This window comes from Biomphalaria glabrata, chromosome 17, assembly GCF_947242115.1.
Source record: "Biomphalaria glabrata chromosome 17, xgBioGlab47.1, whole genome shotgun sequence".
NCBI lineage: Eukaryota > Metazoa > Mollusca > Gastropoda > Planorbidae > Biomphalaria > Biomphalaria glabrata.
The window spans coordinates 15,354,416-15,379,076 of record NC_074727.1 but is presented as its reverse complement, the minus strand read 5'-3'; the positions used below and the strand labels follow the sequence as shown (position 1 = coordinate 15,379,076).

Genomic DNA, 24,661 nt, shown 5'->3' with positions numbered 1-24,661 from the left:
TATTAAACTTATTGTGTCTGCTACACCCAGCGTCATTTCATTATTCAGTGATTTGTAACAAGAACCCAATGTCACCACCACGCCTACATTGATAACCACAGCCACATTCATAACATATAAAATAATACAGTGACAATTTCTTTTGTAAATGTAGTAATTAGTATGACTGAACTTACATAACTTAGAAATACAATTTTTAAAAATATATTTTTTGACCTAAAATCTAAAACCATTTGAATAAATGTGGAGTTAGATGTTTAAAGTAGTTGGTTATAGAATAAGTACTAAGTTGTGATATTCACATATTACTGTTGGATTAATACTGACCATTCCTGGGTCGAATTGTATGGTGTATTCACTATGTGGTGTTATATTAAACTTATTGTGTCTGCTACACCCAGCGTCATTTCATTATTCAGTGATTTGTAACAAGAACCCAATGTCACCACCACGCCTACATTGATAACCACAGCCACATTCATAACATATAAAATAATACAGTGACAATTTCTTTTGTAAATGTAGTAATTAGTATGACTGAACTTACATAACTTAGAAATACAATTTTTAAAAATATATTTTTTGACCTAAAATCTAAAACCATTTGAATAAATGTGTTACGAGATTGCAAGACGGCCAGACACTTACTAAATAGTATTCAGTTTCTTTACTAAAAATAGTGAATAGTTGTAAAAATGGTGTATTTTTATGAAAAGACTGCTTGTATAATTGATTTCATAAATTAGATTTTTCGCTTTCATAAAAGAAAAAAATAGCCGTTGCAACAGAACTTTGATAGATCTAAAATATCATGATGTCTGATTTTATTTTTATTTTCTAGTTTCTGATATCTAAAAGGGACAGATGGACAGACAGACGGGCCACACAAAAATATTAGCGTCTTTTCCCTTTTTTTTGGTGCCGCTAAAAATCAATTACATCGATTAAACTATTTTAGAGAAGGAAGATTACTTATTACTTATGTGAAAAAAAATACTGAAAGAATGGAATTATGGGAGAGGGAGGGATTCAGTATAGTTTGGAGGATTTTGGAAGAGAAGAAAGACAACCGCTGTAATAAAAATTAAACCTTAATAAAAAATTGTTTCCATGGACAACACTGCAAGATTACGACTATTTTTAGCGGTCCCCGTAAGTGGAAAAGCCGTGCTTTGTAGCTTGCAAATTTTAAGTGCAACGGCTCCTTTTTGTTTCTAACAGCAAACAGTTTAGTTTATACAATTAATTATGCAAGCAATTTTGTCTAAGACACAATGCATAGATGTAAGGAAGATAATGTTTTAATTATTAGCAAAGAAAGATACTTTTGGAGTATTTGTAGTATCACTAAGTTACATAAAATGAACAAGAAATGTTAACAATAAATATAAATATTACTTCACTATTTCTTTTCTAATCAACTAGCTGCTACAATTAAAAGAAAACATTTAATTTTTTTTTATAAAGATTATGAATGCACTTTGTTTGTAAATATCACGCGCATTTTTTTTTAATGAACTCTTTTTGCTTCGACTCTCGTGCAGTAGCGTGACGGCCGCGGCAATGCACAATGTCAAACTATTTTCCTAAAGTTTTAAATAATTAGATTTTATTTTTTATTTTTTTTTGTGCCCCCATCAGAATAAGAAATGTTTTTTTGTGTGTTTTGTCTGTTGGTCGGTCTTGTCCGTCACGTTTAGAAAAAAAAACATGAAAAACTATTGAAAATCTGATTTAACTATTAATGTTCCTTCCGAAACCTCGCAACAAAGTATTTATAAAAGATTGTACCAGATGTTTTGTGAAAAACAAATCAATACCAACGAATGTTTGTTTGCTCTAGTAAATTATTTTACATTTAATCTCCATGCTTAAAGGTTGCAAAAACTCGTGATCAATAATATGTTGTTCCGGTTTTTTTCAGTAAATAGCATGTATATGCGAAATGCAAATCTCTATACTGACTTATGATTCATTAACTATAAAGTTGTTCCGAACAATATTTTATACAATAAATTACGTCAAATGATTGTTTGAAATTGCATATTTGACTTATATTACACATATATTTGACTTATATTACACATATATTTGACTTATATTACACAAATATTTGACTTATATTACACATATATTTGACTTATATTACACATATATTTGACTTATATTACACACATATATTTTTGGACAATAAGTCGATTTTCGATATCAAATTATTTCGTATTTTCAAAAAAAAAAATAAAATTATTTCATGTGTAATACGACTTTTGGTTCAACAGAGCAAGTGTTATAATAAAGCTCCTCCATCTTGATAAAAAATGAGCACATTGCTCATTTCCTATGGACTCGAAGATGACTGTAAAGTTTAATACTAGCTTTAAAAAGTTAGCCGCATACGTGGCATGGGTGGGTTTGGTTTGTTGCAGATATGCCTAATACTTCTCTCAGCTTTTTGCGTAAAGCCTCAGACTGGACCACAGGCTGATATGAGATAAAATATAATGAAATCTTAACTTACCTGTAGCTGAGATTTTGAGTAATATCAGTAGTCGCTAAAACTGTAAAATTAAGAATTCTGCCCACTTCTGGATTTATCACTTGTTCAGAGTCAGGCTTTGAGACCACATGTATGGGCACTGACAATACAAATATGTATATTTTTTCTTTTTACTTTTAAAAAGATAGATTTCTTATTATCACTTACTGATAAGTGTAGGTCAATGTGGTAAAAATAATAAACGGCTAAATGACATTTCGAGGAAATAACAATAATTTTAAATACAAAAACAAGAAAACAAGGAATGTTTGTGTTCATTGCAAGGAATAATCCAGAAATGATTTTATTTTTATTGTTCTTTTTTTCTCCTTCCTCGTTCTCGTTTTTATGATGGAGCGTTCAGATGACTAGACCAATATATGAGAGGAACTGTAAGAGCTTTCAGATGACTAGACCAATATATGAGATGAACTGTAAGAGCTTTCAGATGACTAGACCAATATATGAGAGGAACTGTAAGAGCTTTCAGATGACTAGACCAATATATGAGATGAACTGTAAGAGCTTTCAGATGACTAGACCAATATATGAGAGGAACTGTAAGAGCTTTCAGATGACTAGACCAATATATGAGATGAACTGTAAGAGCGTTCAGATGACTAGACCAATATATGAGATGAACTGTAAGAGCTTTCAGACGACTAGACCAATATATGAGATGAACTGTAAGAGCGTTCAGATGACTAGACCAATATATAAGATGAACTGTAAGAGCTTTCAGATGACTAGACCAATATATGAGATAAACTGTAAGAGCGTTCAGATGACTAGACCAATATATAAGATGAACTGTAAGAGCTTTCAGATGACTAGACCAATATATCAGATGAACTGTAAGAGCTTTCAGATGACTAGACCAATATATTAGATGAACTGTAAGAGCTTTCAGATGACTAGACCAATATATTAGATGAACTGTAAGAGCGTTCAGATGACTAGACCAATATATGAGAGGAACTGTAAGAGCTTTCAGATGACTAGACAAATATATGAGAGGAACTGTAAGAGCTTTCAGATGACTACACCAATATATGAGATGAACTGTAAGAGCTTTCAGATGACTAGACCAATATATTAGATGAACTGTAAGAGCTTTCAGATGACTAGACCAATATATGAGAGGAACTGTAAGAGCTTTCAGATGACTAGACCAATATATGAGATGAACTGTAAGAGCTTTCAGATGACTAGACAAATATATGAGAGGAACTGTAAGAGCTTTCAGATGACTAGACAAATATATGAGATGAACTGCGCAGTGGTTTCCATATAGTTTTCTTTCAATTTGGATGTTTTGGGACAAGTGTCTTGTTCGGGCCTTATGGTTCATAGAACAGTTTGTCCAAAGTAAAGTAACATTTGAAGATTTTAACGTAATAACAAAAATAATATTCTAATACCGATAAAGAGATTTTAGACTTTTTAGGAAGAAAAGTATTTGTAGTATGTCAGAAGAGAGATTTAAGATAATCTTTTAGCATTGTTTTCTAATAAACAAAACATTTAGACTATCATCAATTATGAGATTTCTGTTTATATTTAATTGTCTATTAAATATTTTTCAGAGTCTTTTCATATTTTTTTAAATCCATACGTGACATGTATTATAAATAAAGACAAAACTTGTGTAGGCTTGTCTTACTAGAGAAGACAATTCATCATTCTGCACTATGTCAGTCCCCTTTCAATATTTATCAAAAGACTTTTCCTCTTGATGGCGACGCATTGTATGCCCCACCATTCTTACCCCCCTCTCTACGCCCTTTTCTTTCGGCTTGAGAACCACTTTATTTAGTTGTAAATAATTTTAACCTTTTGTGTTTTTGTGTATATTAATATCGAATCTAGGGGGTTGAGGCACTAAAATTTTAGTCACCGCAATTTAAGCATACGGTAATTAAGGCACCCGGAAAATTAGACACCTGATAATTAAGGCATCCGGAAATTTAGGCACCGGTATATTGGGCACCGAAAAATTAGACACTCTTTAATTTTGAAGATAATTTTTTAAAAGTTACGTTTATGTTGTCCTTAGGATATGGCTTATTGGTGACGTAATAAAAAATATCCGTTATAATAATTCTAACTGTATTTTCATGAAGCAAAAAAAAAAGCTGTCTAAACGGGAAAAAGGATAATTATTAGAAAGTGGGGGAAAATGTCTCCAAATTAATGCAGCCATTACTGGATTTAGGTGAGGGGCGGTAGAAATGATTTTCCGCTAATCATTTCAGTTCCACCAACAACCCCTAAGGTTGACGGGTAAGTTTTTGGTATTGGTAATTAAGCAATTTGTGTAAATATTAAGTTACTTACGTAAATACATTAGGTTAAATGTTATATGAAAAAATGTATTGTATATTATGCTATAGGTATATTATTTTTTAACAAAACGATGTTTCAATAATATATATATATATATATATATATATATATATATATATATATATATATATATTTGCTAAAATAATAAATTCTTACATCAAGTCACCCACTATTCTTTAATTTTGTATGCAATCATTAGCAATAATTAATATCTTATTATATCTTACATGATCAATAGTTTTCATTCTGCTGCCCGATCCCCTTTCGGAGGAAAACATGACTCTAGAATGTAATTTTGCATGAATTTATTATAATTATTTAAAGAAAGAATTTAGAATTCATGATAAACTTTTAAGTTTTAAAGTAACAATTGAGATGACATCTGAACCAAAATATTTTTTCCTAGTTGCCTTTTCCCAAACTTTACTTAATCTGAGATTTGTCTATTCTATAAATAAATTTGTGTAATTTACACATAAATCCTATTAAAAAATTAGAGTAGTCTTATTGGTCTACTCAATTTCAACTTCCACTTCCCAATTTATTTTTGTTCAGGGCTTTAAATTATAATTCTGTAACAAAACGAAGTTAAAAACAGGCGTATTGAACAAAATTACTTAATTATAAATAAAGGTCTTTTTTTGAAATATTATTTTTAGAAATATTTGTTTTGGCTGCGACCCTCAAAGTCTTAATCTAAACATGATTTAAACCCCAAAACCCTTGGTTCAAAAGTCAAGTGCTTAACCACTCAGCCACCACGAGAATGTATGTGTTTCTTTTCCTTAATTCCAAGCTGATTTGCTTTCTATAAGTTAGTGGCATATACTTGTTTGAAGTAAGGTGAATGGAAATTTGAAATCTGATCTTTTAATTTATGTTTAAACAAAAAAAAACCTAGACAATATTAAATTGAGGTATTTTAAGACTATGTGGGACACTAAATTTAGGTAAAAAGGTCACAAATTTCGATTTTCAGTTTTAACCTAATTTAAATAGCCCAACCATTTCTGGACATAAAAATATCATTTTCATGATTAGCAAATAATAACTTATTTTTATATAATTTTTTTTTGTAAGGTATATACAGCTGTCTCTTTGCCAATTTTGTTTCGTTTTTTTCGATTTTCTCAAAATACTATTTTTATTCATATTTTTTACTACTCCTTCACTAATTCTGCATAGAATTCAATCAAACTTGTCCAGCTTATTACTTACACCACGTACAACAACTTCTCGCTTACATTTTCTAAGTCTGAATTAATATTTTGTCTTAATTTAATAAAATACTTGAAAAATGAAAAAAAAAATGTTTTTCAATAGCAAGGTTAGAACAAAAATTACCAAATAAAAAAGGTTTTACTATATTTAGAAACTAAATGCTAGAGAATGTTCTGCTATGATTGATTTACACATATTTTTGTTTGGCAATAGCTTAAATAGTTTTAGAGCCTTAGCGATTTAAAAACGATAAACAAAAATCCAATATGGCGGCCGTTGCCATGACAAATATTATAAGAAAACAATTTTAACCACATTTTTTTTATGGTTATTCATAGGGATTATACATATAAAGTTTAGAGTAATTTGATCAATAAATTTAAAAAAAGGTGTCAAGTGTCCCACATACCCTTAAAATGATTTCTAATAAAACAATATTTCTTTAACCAGGAAAATGTTGATAGTTTCTTATATTTAAATCTGAAATCCGAAGCAGATACTACCACATCAATGTATTATTTGAGTGACACATATAACATACAATTTCTTGTTGATTTTATACAAAAATTACACTCAGTCTAAATAAAGAATTGATAGGGTCATATAATCCATGTAAAGAATTGATAATAGATTTTAGGAAATATAAATGCTATCTTGCAGAAATTCAGATAAACCATTAAACCGTAGACCAAGTGAAAGAACATAAATACTTAGGTACAACCATCAACAACAAATTTAAGTGGAGTGAACACAGCCAAAACCTTTACACCAAAATTCACCAAAGACTCTTCTGTCTTAGAAAGCTAAGAAAATTTAAAATCGACAAAACTATAATTTTTTTTCTATACAACAACCAACAGCAATCTAATCAACTGCTGGTATGATAATAATTTACTGGCACAAAGACATAGACTATATAGACTAATTAAAAAAGCATCGTATATAACTCGAAAACAGATACCATCTCTTTAAGAACATTTTCATTAAAGATGCCTTGGCAAACAAAAACACGTACTATTCTGACATCTTTCACCCACTAAACCACTGTTACATCAGATCTGAAAGAAGTGGTCGTCTCCTTTCCATTAGGACTAAAACAGAAACATTTGAAAACTCCTTTATCCAACTTTCGGTCAGAGTGTTACAAGCTCATCTGGTCGTCATCGAGAAGAACTTGAAAGCGCTGGTTGTGAGTGTGTATGTGTTACGTCTGTGTATGTTGTTCGTATCTGCATTTACATTGTTTTGTTACATTAGTTACGCTGAGGTATTCAATGTAGTCAAGTCTCATTGAAAGGACCAATAAAATGTTCTTATCTTATTTTGTTTTAAAAGTCTTTTGTTTAAGTGGAAGTTTTCAAGTATGTCAAAGTGAGGACAATCAGAGGGTCAATATAATAATTTGCCTATGTAAAAAGATCAACTCTTCATAGAATCATATAGGAGTCTTGTTTTAAATTGCTGTAAGCTTTTGTTTAGATCTACCGAATGACAAATCCCAAATCTCACTTATTTGAACTGAAGTACTCATATCAAATATTTAAGATAAACCCAGGGCTTTGTAAGGTATAACCGCATAGCCTTACTTTGGACATAAAAACATAATTATGATACTCACAGAGTACATTGATACACGCTTCTCTCGTGGTCCTGCCATAAGAATTGGACACTGAACACATAACACACATAATGTCATCTGGCTTTTGAACTGATTTGATTGTTAGTGAATCAGACTTTACCTCAAACTTGTCTCTACCTTTAAAAAAAAAGTGGAAAATTTCTGCATATTAAAGGTAAAAAAACACATCATTATTAGATTTGAGGACTTGGGGTAGTACAAATTCAACTATCAAATGATTGATAACAATTTTTTAAAAAATAAGACTAGTGTCTTATAAAAGATAAAGACTATTTGAAATATAGTCAGAAAAAAGTGTGTGTGTTATCACATAAACTCAGAGGCAGCATTCACCTAATTTGCCCGTGGACGAGGAATATTTTTACTTGAAGAAGAAATCAGCTTTTCACTATCTTATCTACTTAATGTCAATCTAAACGTTGCAGACACACAAACAAATAGCGTTTTATCGTTCTGGGAGCAGTTACAAATAATAATAGTGTGCATGGTCTTTGAGTTTGAGTTTTGGCACATCTGCACAGTTAAGGCCATGTCGTACCTGGGCGCATTCCTTGTCTTCCGAGACAGAAAGAACCAAATATAATTCTTATCCAGATTTTATTCAGAGCTATATCTAGATCACTTCTGATTCTAGTCTATAACAAGAGCTAAATTCCATAAAGTTAAATCATTAAAAGCAAGGTCTATTCACTAAAGCTTTTAAATCCCTGGAAGATGGAGTAGATCCACAGTAGATCCGATGGAAAGCTATTTAACCTGGCATGCCTTAAAGTCAAAACAAAGAGACGGAGTATCTTGATTAAAGAGCTGCTGTTCGCCGATGATATCGCACTCATATCACATTCACAAGAAGGATTGCAGAGTCTTGTGAATGCTCTGCCATCTGCTTGTCAAGAGTTTAGCCTTAAATAAAGCCTATCCAAGACCGAAACCTTGACACAAGATATCGCAGAAATACCAGCGATACATATTGGAAATCACACAATTACGTAGGCGCAAAAATTCACATATTTGGGAACAACAATAGCCAGCAAACTAGATTTAGACACTGAGCTGACAAAAAAAATAGGAAAAGCTTCTGCAGCAATGGAAAAACTCCCCAAGTGCATGAGGGAAAATACCAAATTGACTACGGCAACAAAATGTCTAGACTATAATGCCTGCGTTCTGAGCACACTTTATTATGGCAATGAGAGCTGGGCAACTTACATGCGTCAAGAACACAGATTAAACAGCCACCTACGATGGCTGCGACGCATAATGTGCATCTCCTAAAGGGATCATGTCACCAACCAGGAAGTTTGTTTTGAAACGGTCCAATATGCACAGCATCTATGCTCTCCTTCAACAGAGTAGACTACTCTGAATGGTCATGTCAATCGCATGCCAGATGGAAGAATTCCTAAAAACATCCTATAATGCAGAGGGAGTAAGACCCAAGGGCCGCCCTAGAATAACTTACAGAGATGTCTGCAAGTGAAACACGAGAGCCACGGGCAGGGGCGTAACTAGGGATTTGGGGGCCCGGGGGAATTGACCTCTTTGGGGGCCCCTTGCATTTTGACATTCGACATATGTCATGAGATAATGTACGCAAAAATATATAAGCCCCAAATCAAATTGGTTCAGTATATCAGTAAACTTAACAAAAAGTAATCTTCAAGACTCTTTTAATGAATAATACCGTTGTTTATTAGTTAAATAATGCACAAGTGACAAATCTAAATTGATATCGCTTCACGTAGTGCATTCTGTGCAGCAAAGATATCTATAACATCAACTACACTGATACTTTCTAGTATTTGTGACTTCACTGACATTAAAACCATGATAAGCCTTTCTTGCGTCATTGTGCTCCTGAGATACTTTTTGATGAGCTTGAGCTTTGAGAATGATCTCTCACATGACGTAATGTCGCAATGGAAGTGGCCTGAGTTAGCGGTATTCGGATGATGTTGCAAAGTTTGAGCACACGTAATTACCATATGAAGCCTGTTTCCTCAATATGTCTATTGGTGATTGTATTACTGGTTTGTTGATGAAAAGTGCTCGTGCATCAATGACATCATTGAAAAAGCTATTTTCCATTTATTTCATCATACAAACAGGAAAAGTAGCACAGTTTGTCACAAGCGTGTCTTCTAATAGGTGTCTTGGTTCAAGAAGAAACCCAAAGGTATCCATTTTCTTTCCAGCCTTTGGAATCTGCCCTTCATCTCCATATGAAATCTGTCCAGCACTTCTGTCACAACACGTTTGAATTGCAGTTGTATTGACAGTCCTACATTAGAACTCAACTTCCCATCAAGTCTTTTCTTACTTCTGGTTGTTTTGATTACAAGAAATCCATAGTATTCACTACCTTCTTTTGCTTTTTCGATGGATTGGGTTTTTGTCAGTTTCTCATCATTTTGCAGAAAGCATGAAAGGGTACTAATTTCTTTAGCAGATTCCCGTATATGCAGTTCAGACTTTTGTAGTTTCTTCCGAACTATATTAATTGGGCACAGGAGCTTTGACCAGAATTCCAGATAGGCAAAAAATTCTTAATTTTCCACTGCATGAAGAAGATTCTGTGCTAATATTATATGGCATTACGTCATTGTTGGTTGTTTATGTTTTGTGCGAAAGCAAAAGGATTCAGGGTATACAAAAGTGGGAAAGATCCATATCTCGTTATGCTCGAGTATAGAAATACTCCGATAAGTGGACTGCCGTATTCACCATCACAACTGCTGACGAGTAGAAGACTCAGGGAATCATTCCAACTGATCACAAACTATTGAAACCATTGGTAGCTGAAAATGCAGAGACATTACTCAACGAACGACAGATGAAAAGCTAAGTGAAATACGATGCAAAAGCAAGACTACCTAAAGATTATTCTGTCGGAGAGTTCGTCTAGGTCAAACATGTCAGAAAGCAGTTGTCTTTAAAAAAATTCAGCACCCAGATCTTACATCATAAAGACAAACAATGGAAAAACATACAGAAGAAATCAACGCTTTTTAAATAAGAGTTTCGATGAAGACATCTCTGGGTACTATGATACCGATGAAGACAATGAACTGCAAACTGTTGGAACAAACGAAACAGACAGTTATAGACCAACGTCTAGAGAACTTGTTCAGTCAAGACAACCAGAAGTGGACGAATTGTTAAAGTTCCTAGTAGACAGTGCCGGTCGCAGTGGGCGCCGCGCTTTCATAGGCCCCGCGCTAATTCCAAGTGTACATTATTAAATTAAACAATTATAACGTATATAAAATAACAGGTTTTCGTGACCTCCTGATTTTTCAGGGCCTCCAGGAAATCTCATGAAAAGGCAAAATATACGATAAAGTCCTGAACTTTTTTTGAATTTATTCAAATCTCCTGAAGAATAGACGAAATTGACGTTTTGGGGTGCCAATAAATAAAAAGTGGCATTGCGAGCTTTCATTTGATAAAAATTTATTGCAAAGACGAAAGTAGGCCTATTTCTAATTAAAAAAAAATAATTTTGACATTATGCTTATCCCTACCCAGACTAGGCACCGCGCGATCCGTTTCGCATAGGGCCCCGCAAATGATAGGGCCGGCCCTGCTAGTAGATATCACTATTAAGAACTTTAAAAGGAAGGCTGTGATAATAACTTTAATAGGAAGGATGTATTAATATTATATGATATTACGTCATTATTTTTGTTTATGTTTTGTGCGAAAGCAAATGGACTAGATCATTAGATGTAAATAAAAAGAGAGAGTTTCCATTGGATTGAGGAAAGATGAATAAAGGGGTAATAACTCGAGTGTGAAGTTTAATTCTGAAATTATAGACGCCAAACCCGAAAAATGGACAATTTTAGCATTGTTAAGAATAACTTTTAGTTATACTTGATTCTGTAAATTTTGCTTTAATGTCAATTATTGTAGCCATATAATACTCGCCATTTAGATCTATTATTAGTAAAGGTAACAAGATACCTGGAATTCGCTGTATATCATGCAGTTTTATTCGTGGCAACAAAGTTTAAAATGAAAGATACATCTCATGTTATAAAAACTTATCTCTGCGGCAAAAATATTTTTAAAATATCTAGGTTTAGTCTTTGTGATAAATTTAATCCATAAATGTTGATTAAAAAAAGACACCCGTTGACACTATTTGTCAATCAAATATATTAATTTATGTATTTACAAATAAATTTCGGACACCCATTAGGGTGGGGGGATTTTAAAATTCTCCACCCCCCCCATCCCCCCCCCTTAGTTACGCCACTGGCCACGGGCATCGACCAAAGTATGTGGGAGGCGAGAGCCCAAGACCGGACGCATGGAAACAAACTTACGTGCTGGTACAAACTTGGCCGAGTACAAAAGAAACGAAGCTGCGTCAGCCAAGAGAAAGAAAAAGAAAGCTGCCCGGTCAGCTAGCCCTAGGACAGATGCTTATACATGCACGAACTGTGGCAACTTTGCGCTCCAAAATTGGCTTGATCAGTCACTCCAGATTCTGCCCATCTCAAGACGTAACCAACGCCAGTGACTCTTCTGGGCGCATTCCTTGTCTTCCGAGACAGAAGGAACCAAATACAATTCTTATCCAGATTTTATTCAGAGCTATATCTAGATCACTTTTGATTCTAGTCTGGATCCACAATAAGAGTAAAAGAGTTTCAATATTAGCGACCGTCAAATTGACTCCGCCTCACTAGATAAGGAAATTTAATATCGACAAAACAATAATTAATCTTTTTTATACAACAAGCATCAGCAGTCTTATTAACTTTGCCATAAACTACTTGTATGGTAATACTTCACTGACACAAAGACATAGTCAAAATAGATTAATTAAAAAAGTATCGTATATCACTTGAACACAGCTATTTTCTCTTGACAAGCTTTTTCATGAAAGATGTCTTTCCAAAACATTCACTATTTTTAAAGATAACCTGCGCTCATTAAACCCATTAGGACTAAAACAGAAATATTTTAAAACTCTTTCATCCCACTTTCGGTCAGAGTGTTACAAGATCATCTGTAGCCATCGAGAAGTACATAGAAGTCTAATTTATAAAGCGCTGGTAGTGAGTGTGTATGTGTTTAAAGGGAAACTCCGATAGTTTTTCAAATTTTAGTTATTGACATATTTAAATTCTGCGTAAAAAGTTGTAATAGTAAACATTATATCATTTTTTATTTAAGTGCTCGGAAAATTTTATATTTAATAAATTAGACAGAAAATTCTTCACGCCCCCCAAAAAACGGGGTTCTGCGAGATGTTTTTAGTTTTAAAAAACGTGACGTCACAAGGGTGCTGGCTAAATTTAGATCTAGACCTATCGGATCGCATTTATTGTTACGCTTCACAGCTAGATGTAGTCTCCACGTTGATTTATAATCGGTCTTTGTTTATAAATAATATTCTAGATCTAACCCTCTATTTCTACTTGAAGAAAATTAAATATTGTTCTTCAGCTTGTTGCAGTAGTTCCAATCACAAAGATAAAATCAGCAAGTATGCTGACACAGAAATTAGTGTCTCTTTTCAATTGTTTCCAAGAGATGAAGTTTTAAATGGAAAATGGGAAAAATGTATTCGCCTGAAGAGCGAATATTTTACAAAGGCATTAGCTAATTCCTATTTATGCTCAAACCATTTTGAGAGAAGCTGTTTCAGCAACTTCATTGCTGTGGGAAACTCCGATGGTTTTTCAAATTTGAGTTATTGACATATTTAAATTCTGCGTAAAAAGTTGTAATAGTAAACATTTTACCGTTTTTTATTTAAATGCTTAGAAACATTTATATTTAATAAATTAGTCAGTAAATTCTTGACGTTTAGAAAAAAACGGGGTTCTATTGAGTTTTTTTTTTAAGCTAGTTCATACGTCATTTCCATCAACAATACTGAATAAGAAACTAGATTGGACCAATCGTATCGTTTCATTCTTACAGTAGCTGTTAGGCTGTTAAGCTTAGTGACGGCCTAGTCCAGAGCTATGATACAGTTATATATGTATAGAGTATAGATAGATCTAAAAGCATTAGGATAATCAACTCGACAAAAAGAGTAACATTTTCATCTAAGCCTCTCTCTGTCCCAAGAAGTAAATAGATCGTGTGTCTGACTGATTCGAACGAGCTGGTCAATATAAGGCTAGTCGAGACTACCTGTAGTCGGTCATGACAAGACAACCCAGCGATAGTGTTTGTTGTGTGTTGAGTGGTCTGGCGAGACAATACAGACTGCCGTGGTTAGTCAAGCATGTAAATCTACTTTTAATACGCATTTTTTCTTTGCTTACAAGATCCTAGATCTAACTGCATAGACCAAGATATATTTCTTTTACGAGAATGTAAACTTTGCTGTATGGTCTCCTGTTATACAATAAGTCAATAGATTAAAACACATTTGTGACGTCACATAGAAACCCGGTGAAAGTCTGACTGTTTTGGATGCGCAAGAAAATTACATCAATTACTAAGTTATTATTGCAAAGAGAAAAAAAGAATCATATATTCATTATCTGTAAATCAAAACACATATTATATCAAAAATTGTCAAAACCATCGGAGTTTCCCTTTAATATTTGAATGTTGTTCGTATCTGCATCTCTATTGCTATTGTACATTAGTTACGCCGAGGTTGTCAATTGTAGTCAAACGGAAATTCCATTTGATCGGATAAATAAAAATGATGTTATCTTATCTTAGATAAAGAAGAGCAAGTACCAATAGTTCTACCTAGACAACAATTCATATTTTCGTCTCTAGCATGTTTTCTTCATTAAATGTGTTGAAAGTTTATATAGATAAAATAAATAAAGAAGAAAAATTATTAAAATAAATTTTAAGAAGCTTATTATATATATATATATATATATATATATATATATATATATATATATATATATATATATATATATATATATATATATATAAACTAGCAGTACACAACGGCCACGTTGACTTGTCGTAGGATTTTTATTGCCTTGATTAAATAATGCACCTATTTTCTTTCGCCTTTCGTACAACACAATATAAAACATCTTCTGTATCAACTTTTACCTTGTACAGTGGTCGGCAAACTTTTCAGCAAAATATAACAAAATACACAATTGAAAATTATTCAAAGAGCCAAAATGAAGCTTTAATCATGAGACACACTTTTCAATTCCTAGTATTAATTACATTTTGATCATAGTGAAAGATGTAAATCATTTTTTTTTTATTTTATACCAACATACTTAGCTGAAATTTCAAACGTGCGTTGTGACAGCACACATTATTAGCATTTCCAAAGATCATTTCATTAATGATAGTATTATTGGAAATAATTAGTTTTAAATGTAAAATCTCCAGTTTAATTTAACAAAAAAAAAACTTAGGATCGTACGTACATATGAATAATATTTTTTTTTTAACTTTAAAAAATATAAAAATATAAATAATATTATTTTAAAATACTACTAATGCTCAACTTCCTTAGAAGGTAAGGGAAAATAAATTTTTTAATTGATATGAGTTATTTTAAATTTAAAATAGAGTTCTTCTGTTACTTAGGCATTGGTAGAATTTATGCTTGAAAAAGATTTTTGCAAGTAATATGTAAATCAAGAAAAGTAAAGAACAGCAAACGCTATTTTCTGAACTGATCATATGAGTCAAGAACACTGTTAAGGTGTTAGAAATCAATTTCTCCTCTCCATATCTTTCAAAGTGAGTTGTGCTGTTAACTAAATTATTATTTATATATATCTACAATATCTCTAAATCGGCACAAAACTCTATCTGCATTTCAAAGCTTCCAATATTTATGTTAAATGGCCGACACTAATTTATTTCTGCTAACGTAGAGTCAATGATAATGTTAAGTATTTCTGATCTTCTGGCTAAATGTATTAGTAGGCACACAAATAAAAACACTGCAAAGAACTTGACGACTCCACTTTTAGCTTCATATAACTTTAATGAATAATAACTATAACAATTCGTCATTGTAACATGTAGCGTATACGTCTTACATCGACTGTATCGACTGTAACGGCTCAAGTCCACTCTATTCTACTGTCTCGCACAGTAGACCACAGTAACGACGACTGTACTGACTCTTTTCACATGAACTCTCTGGTTTATATAGAGTCCCTAATCGTTTGTCCAATATTGCAAAAACACTTCTAGTATCCTCTGGAACAACACGGGAGGAAACATTACATCCTGTCGTTGTTTATACATGTCGATTCCAGAGGACACCTGCTGCAGTGTCATCTCGCCGAGGTCACACGTAGTGACCTCTAACTGTCACTGTTCATTTGTCACAATGCCCCCCTTCGTAAATCTGTTCGTCCTCTGGAACAACACGTGAGGCACGTCACATCCTGTCTTTGTTTACACTTTACACGCATAGATTCCAGATAACACTCGGTGCTGTGTCATCTCGCCGGGGTCACACATAGTGACCTCTACCTGTCACTGTTCATTCGTAACAATATAATATGACTTTTTTTGTTGTTGAATGCTTGCAGGCATTTGAGCACAATATGACAGTCCGGTACGGGCGCGGTAATTAAGTGGTTGGTGAAGACTAGGATTTTGAATTTCTGGATCTTTAGTTCACCGAACTCTAATGGTTACCTGACTTTAGTTGGGGAAAGTAAAGGCGGTTGGTCGTTGTGCTGGTCACATGACAACTGTTGGCCATAAAAACAGATGACCTTAACATCCTCTTCCCTATAGATCGCATGGTCTGCAAGGGAAATCTTACCTAATTTTTTTTTCTAACAGTCCAGAGACATATAATAATTAGGCACCCCGTCAAAATAGCGCTGACAAAACAGCGCCAACAAAATAGTGCGAACAAAATAGTGCGAACAAAATAGCGCGGACAAAACAGCGCCAACAAAATAGTGCGAACAAAATAGCGCGGACAAAACAGCGCCAACAAAATAGTGCGAACAAAATAGCGCGGACAAAACAGCGCCAACAAAATAGTGCGAACAAAATAGCGCGGACAAAACAGCGCCAACAAAATAGTGCGAACAAAATAGCGCGGACAAAACAGCGCCAACAGAATAGCGCCGAAAAAATAGCGCCGACAAAATAAATGAGTCATTTTGAAAGAAATACTTTAGATATCGTAAAGTATGAATAGAGCCAATATTTTTTTTTTAATGGTATCATAATTTTTTCTGTCATTTTGCAGGACACACTTTAGATATCTTAAAACGTAAATAAGCAGAAATCATAATAAGGTAAAATAAATAATTTTCAAAATATAGCATTTATTTGCATTATAAAAGTGTACTTTCAAAACACGCAAAGATACTTGTTAAATTTACACACACACACACACACACACAAACTTTCACAAAGTTAAATTGCAGGAAATGTCACGTAGAAATTCCATCACTGGATTGTTTCTGTACATTGGCAATATAGTTATGCATTTTAAATCAAAGGTGAAAAAAAAAGGAATGATATTAAATTTAAAGAACTCTCGATCTCTGCAAATATGGCATAAATTAGGATCTATTAATATTGAAAAGATTGAGACATCAACAAAAATGATGCCCAGGACATTAAATTACTAATAATTTGGTACTTTTATATACATCATTAATAAGTCCGCGCTATTTTGTCTTGCGCTATTTTGTCCAGAAATGTCGCGCTATTAAGTCTTCACTCTATAATAGAGCGTAAAAAAAAAAATAAGATTAATACAATTTACTTGAGCATAATAAATATAAAATAATTATTACTATAAAATTAAGAATTTTTCCCGCGGTTACATTGCCCACATTCAGAATGGTACAGACCAACCACTGTAGCGTTAATATATATTCACTTTTTACTTGACTGACTACTAACTCTCTTAATACATTATTATTTCAAATACTTCAATAACTTACTTCTAACATGGTCATATAGCTAACCTCTCTTACTTCTAACAAGGTCCTATTATATATATATATAAATCAAGATAAATTAAAAGATGATAGATCTACTTTAAACTTTAACACATGAACATACAAAATAAACTCTATTCATTTCATATTTTTAATTTAATACCTGTAGGCCTACAAGCAATTGTTTTTATTTAAAAAAATGGATTTAGGTCGATTAGCTATTTTGATAGCTCTATTCATACTATTTTTACATTCACGCATTTGCTTTACTTATAACATTATTATTTGGTTTAATTGTTTCCAAAACACTTTCAGTGACTATATCGACAGTGATACGCAAATAAAGACCTGCGGGCCGCGGGTAACATATAACATAGTTTATACTAATAAATCTTAACCTTTCTAAGAACAAAATACTTGAAAATCATATATTTTAAATAGATTTTGACGTTATAATTTAAACATATTTTCCTTTAAATCGAATGATTATGTTTTATTACATCTAATCGCCTGCAGAAATATTGACAAATAATTCGTACCTTTTTGAAATTCAATGTTTTGCCCATTGATAAACCAAAGTGGAGGAGAAGGAGGATCATCGTTTATTGAAGACTTGGCTTTGCATGGGACTGTGACGTCTTTACCTTGAGATACTGTCACATCTTTAGGTGCTTTATTTTTATCGAAGTGAGGTTCACCTTTTACAGACAAAACAAAGATCCTTAGCCAGACATAATGCAGACATCTTTACCTTTAAATCTGCTAAAACAAATAAAACACAATCATTAAATAAACCTACTAAAGAAGTAATTACAAAATATCTTAAAATTTTAGTGATAAATTTTCAAAGCATTAGAAAGAAAACAGCAGACATAAACATTTTATTAGAACGTGAGAAATCAGACATAATTGCGGGAACAGTAACTTGGCTACATCCTGATATTTCTAATGCAGAAATTTTCAATAGGTATTTTGAGTTTTGAGTTTTGGTTCATCGGCACAAATTAGGCCATGTCGTGCCCGTAATCCTTCTAGGATTACTCTCCTTTTGTATAACAAAAGCTAAATTCCATACAGTTAAATCATTAAAAGCAAGGTCTATTCTCGTTTAAATTAGTAAGGGCAGTAAAAATTTAATAATTTAGTAAAACTTTTCTGTAAATATATTATGACATTTTTAGAAAAGAAAAAGGACAGACAATAATGGGGGAGTCCTTTTAGCAATAAAAGAACACTCTTATAGAAGAAGAAATTACCTTACGTAACTCAAAAAATATAGATTCTATATTTCGTAAAATCAACACCACCTCAACACCCCTAACAATAGGCAGTATTGACAGACCACCAAATTCTTGTTTAGAGTCCATGCAAGAATTAAGTAATTAGTTAACTACACTTAAAGAAAAAAATCAAAATGCAGGTTTTTTTTTTAATATGAGTGATTTCAGCCTACCTGGTATAAATTGGAAAACACTAACCATAGATAAACACCAAAACCTTAAGGACATAAATGAGCTTTTCATAGAAACTTTACACAACCTAAGTTTAGATCAAATAATTAAAAAGCCAACTAGATTAAACAACACATTAGATCCCTTCTTAACCAACAGACATGGATTAGTAGATTATGATATTATTCCTAGTCTATCATTAAAATACACAGTCAGATAAAAACAGTAGGAAATATAAACCCAAAAGACAAATCTTACTCTGGAATAAATGTAACTTAACACAACTACACCAAGTTGCGTTAAACTTTCAACAAATATTCTTATCAGAAAAAGACATTAACCAACCAGTCTATGACGTCTGAAATTTCATTAAAAACTATCTTAAAAACATTATAGAAAATCATATACCAACTAAATACACATCAAACAACATAAATAAATACTGGTTTAATAATAGATTGAAGAAGCTTTGTAAACAGAACGAAAACCTATATAAAAAAATTTAAAGAAACTAATTAGAAAGAGTTTATAAAAAATATATAAAAAATAAACATCTAACCCAAAAAGTAAGCAGACAGCTGCAGAATGAAACATAATGTAAGATAACTTAACACATAATGATAATGAAACTAGGGCTTACGTCCTAAATAAATATTTACATCAGCATTCTCAGTCCCAGGAGACAAAGACATATTACTTAAATTGAACCAAGTAGACAACATAGGAGATATAGAAGTACAACAAAAGGGAATCCAAAAGCTATTAGCAAACATCAAACCGTATGAAGCATTTGGGCCTGAAGGTAATCCAGCTAGATTACTAAAAAAAAGCAATTATGAGCTAGCATCAGTGTTCAAAATACTCTTTAAGGCATCTTTTAACCAGGGAAGAGTACCAAAGGACTGGAAAGTAGCTATTGTCACCACCCGTATTTAAAAAAAGGAGAAAAAATTTGACCCAGGAAACTACAGACCAGTATTATTCACTAGCATCACATGTAAAATCCTAGAACACATAATATGTAGCAACATCATAAACCACTTAGACAAACATAATGTCCTTACTCCATACCAACATGGCTTTAGGAAATATGGATCATGTGAAGCACAACTAATAGAACTAATTGATGATTTTTCAAAAGGATTTGTTGATAGTGAGCAAATAGATTCTATCTTATTAGATTTTCTCAAGGCTTTTGACAAATTTCAGCACCATAGCTTGGTTAAAAAAATTAAAATATTTTGACATTGATGGTCCATTGCATCAGTGGATTGGAGATTGCTTTATTTCTCTACACAAGACTTATCTACCCTAATCATAGTGTATTTTGTATAGAAAATAAATAAATGTATTGATCTTTGTTTTATCATCGAGCAAGAACTTCTATGCAGAATTCCATGACGATTAGATGAATAGATCTTGTCGAAAAAAATCTGTTGCAAAAGTCTAAACATACAAGAAACATAAGAGGTATTTAATATAGATCTTTACACTTTACATCACTTTACAAACACTTTACCTGTTACATCTAGGTATACAACAGTCTCTTTGGATGTTTTTGATCCAAGTTTGGCTTTACAAAAATATTTTCCTTCATCTTCATCTACTAGATTCTTTATTTCTAAAGCTCTGTTGCCATATTTTAACTCATATTTTTTGTTTGTTTTAATTTCTTTGCCATCTCTAGAAAACCAGGCGATTGTCATATTATTTTCAGGGTCACTGTACAAATGAAAGAGAAATATGAGAAACTTTACAATTCTATGTAAAAAAAAAGTTTGTCAATGTCCATGTATGTCTGTCAATCCTTTGCATCTCTTCGTCTCAACAAATTATAAAATACTTCAATAACTATACAATACAGGTGAAAATGAACAGAAAAGAATCTATCTATCTATCTATCTATCTATCTATCTATCTATCTATCTATCTATCTATCTATCTATCTATCTCTATCTATCTATCTATCTATCTATCTATCTATCTATCTATCTATCTATCTATCCATCCATCCATCCATCCATCCATCCATCCATCCATCCATCCATCCATCCATCCATCCATCCATCCATCTATCTATCTATCTATCTATCTATCTATCTATCTATCTATCTATCTATCTATCTATCTATCTAAAGTAAATAAAATATATAATTTTATTAGAAAAATAGATACATAAATAGATAGGTAGTTAGATAGATAGACAACTTCTGTAATATTAGGATGCGATACAATAAAATAAGATAATATCTAAAATATATATGATAATATTGGACAAATAGATAGATAGATAGATGGATAGATAGATAGATAGATAGATAGATAGATAGATAGATAGATAGATAGATAGATAGATAGATAGATAGATAGATAGATAGATAGATAGATAGATAGATAGATTGATAGATAGATTGATAGATAGAGTCAATTCAAAGTTACTTTTAACCCTAACTTACTAGCCAGAAAATACACATTCCAGTAGAGCAGATTGATTTAGCTCCTCCATTACATTTTCAGAGTATTCAATCTTAGGAGCAATAGTCTCAACTTTCAGATAGATGGCATTAACAATTCAGTGTAGTTACATAACGATAATGGGAAAAAAGTTCTTATCACATAGCATTAGTGTTACTTAACCAATTTCCGAAAATAACCGAAATTATGTAATATGTAGAATTATATACTATTTACCAGGTTTTATATTACTGATTTTGGCTATTTTGACATTTTCCCTGCTCTTCGTATAAAAAGGTCAAGATTATAAAGATCCATGTAAAACATTTTTAAGTCCTTGAACTCTTGTATTTTTGTAACCTCGAGAAGGAACGCTCACTTTATTTCTCTTTGTCTCCTTTCTCTCTCATTCTGCCTCTGTCTATATTCTTTTCTCTTTTCGTATCCTCTCTCTCTCCTTCTTCGACTTCGTACTAAATATCTCTTATCTTATCTCTCTAAACAGAAGACTATTAAGCACTCCGCGCTCTTACTTGTTAATCTAGTGTTGTATGTTTCCCTTTCTCTCTCTCTCACTTTGTCTCTACCCCCCCCCCCGCCCCATTGCTATACGTCGTAAAGATCTCCCACATATACTTTTGATTTGAATTGAACTGGCCCCCCTGTTCATAACGCCTGCACACAAACATACACACGGGTTAAATACTTTTGTTAAGAACCTCTAAACTTAATCTGTTGCAATTCCAATATTAATACCCCCCCACCCCTCTATAATTTTGTTTTTAGCAAGTGATTTGTATTATCAGCGACATAAAATTATAATAATAAGGCTTGTCTTCGAGTCCGAAGATTAATGAGGAATTCAGTATTTCCAGTGGTTACGCAGCCCCAGCTGTGACCTACATGAGTTTTGAGGGTTTGTTTGCACATCGGCACAGTTTATGCCATGTCGTGCCCGTAATCCTTCAAGGATTAATCTCCTTTTATAAAACAAGAGCTAAATTTCATACAGTTGAATCATTAAAAGCAAGGTCGATGGAGATTTTCTTTTCGCCTTCTGCGTCTGTCGTCGGCAGCAGATTTACTTTTGATTTCAAATGTGTATCTCCTGGCCTTTGTGAGTGGCCTTCAGCTGTCTCGTACCGAGGCCGCACGCAGCCAAGTTCTCCCTTCTATGTCCGCTAAGGCAAGTTGGTGTCTAAGCTGATATTTAAAGCGTTTACCTTGAGCACATATGTTACGTCGACCAACTTTTAGCTCACAAAAAAAAAAGACTGTCTTTGGTACACGTTCGTCTCCCATACGGACTACGTGCCCTGCTGTAACGGCCCTCGTGTATTGCGTGTATGAGTGGCGTGTTCGGTGTCTAGCGGATGATTATGTGGAGTTCGCAACACACTTGGCCATTAGAAATATATCGTAAGCAGGCACGTAACAAAACAGACAATGGAGAAAGATACAAAAACTTTTAAAATTTACTGGATATTTATTGCTTGTAACTGTCACAGAACAAATACCGATAACGGCAGACTCCTGTTGGCAAAACCAGACAAACTGCTTATGTGTAATCAGAGCCTGCTCCTCATGTGTTTCCGATTGGTCTTTTAACTGTCTGTCTATTATTCATCTGATACTGAACCCGTTTCTTCGATTTTGCAGTCTGTCAATCTTAACATGAATAGTCAACAGCACACCAGCAGTCACATCAATGACATAAACAAAAACCAACTTGACCACGCTGAGGAACATTTCATTTATGGTATCTTGAGAAAGGCGAGACTGCTTCTTAACAAACTTGGTATTGAGTTGGTGCTGCCGATATTGTTCAGTCGACAGAAACAACGAGCAAAAACCACATTGGGATTATTACAAAACATGGCTTTACATTCCGTATCTTGATTCGTTAGTTTTTTCATTAACGTCTCGCGTTTGAAGCAATACTAATGCTTGGTTCAACCTGTTTTGTATACATCCTAAAACGATTCAAGAATTGCAACGTAAAGAAGAATATCAGAACTGCCAGATTAACGTTCATAGCCGGCTGTTTCTGTAATTAAAAAAAGTTAAAGCTACGACTTTGAGCCATAGGTAGCAACTTGCACACTCCCCCTGAAAAAAAACCTTAGGACATCCATGCTATGCACCAACCGTCTTTTAGGACAATGACAAGGCGTGTTTATCTAAATAGAAATACAGCTTTACATATAAATTTGCATTACATAATTATCAGCGATGGCTGGCACATTTTTAAATTTTGGCTTGGCCTTTGCAATATTTCTTAACTACATCACGCTGACCAGACATCTGTCTAGATGTGTTGGTATATCTCCAGAGGTAGAGATAAACAAAGCCCACATTCTTGTGTTTGTTTAGTCCATATCATTATGCCAAATTTCAACATATTGACACGGTCTAACGGTCACACTTTATGAGGGAACTGAGAGGAATTTTTATTAGAATGCTGGACAACAAGCCACGCCTCTACACGGTTAACCTGGTCAGCGATTGTTTACCTGGAGAATAGTCCTTCAAAGAACGCGATAATCCTTTCAAAACTATGTTGGCTCTAGATCTAAGTCTAGCATTTAAGCCAAATTTACAGTTATTTATTTTTTAGTTAAAAAAATATAACGGTCAAACTAGAGTTTTCCCCATGTGACCAATTAGCTAGTAATTCTTTTTAAAATGATGTACATGAACTGTTAAATTTCTAGGTGAACCGTTTGAGCCGTTTGTGAGATCAGCTTTCCAGGTTTCTGGATCAAGGTTCCTGGCTCTTGGTTCAAGGTTCCATGAATATCTTACCTGAATATAGGTATTGTGAAAAAAGTGTAAATATTTGGAAGTGTAGAATTAAATTTGTCCTTTCAGGAAGTGATCGTTTTGTATTATGTCGTCTGCCGAAAATTAATTGGGTCAAAATTGCAAATAAAAAATCATTTTTGGTCAATTTAACCATGGCGTTTTTGATCGACAAATGTGTTTAATTGCACTAGACACATAGAAAATATTTAAAATTTTTGTTTTTTATTTCGGACACGAATATATTATGGAAGCTTTAAATTGAGACTTGCGAGATTTGCCCATGTCGAGTGTCAATCGCTAAAGAGCGCTGACCATGTCA

At 33.1% G+C, this 24,661-nt stretch overlaps 1 protein-coding gene across 2 annotated transcripts in view; it reads right to left on the bottom strand.

Moving 5' to 3' along the window:
• LOC106067089 (neurofascin-like) overlaps positions 1-24,661 on the bottom strand; it is a 63,047-nt gene that overhangs the window by 23,033 nt on the left and 15,353 nt on the right. For both annotated transcript variants that reach the window (XM_056016030.1, XM_056016031.1), the window contains exons 7-11: positions 21,540-21,630; positions 20,603-20,805; positions 18,172-18,330; positions 7,722-7,859; positions 2,519-2,636 (exon numbers count right to left, since the gene is read on the bottom strand). In XM_056016030.1, the coding sequence (XP_055872005.1) occupies positions 2,519-2,636; positions 7,722-7,859; positions 18,172-18,330; positions 20,603-20,805; positions 21,540-21,630 (709 nt within the window). The remainder of the gene's footprint in view (positions 1-2,518; positions 2,637-7,721; positions 7,860-18,171; positions 18,331-20,602; positions 20,806-21,539; positions 21,631-24,661) is intronic.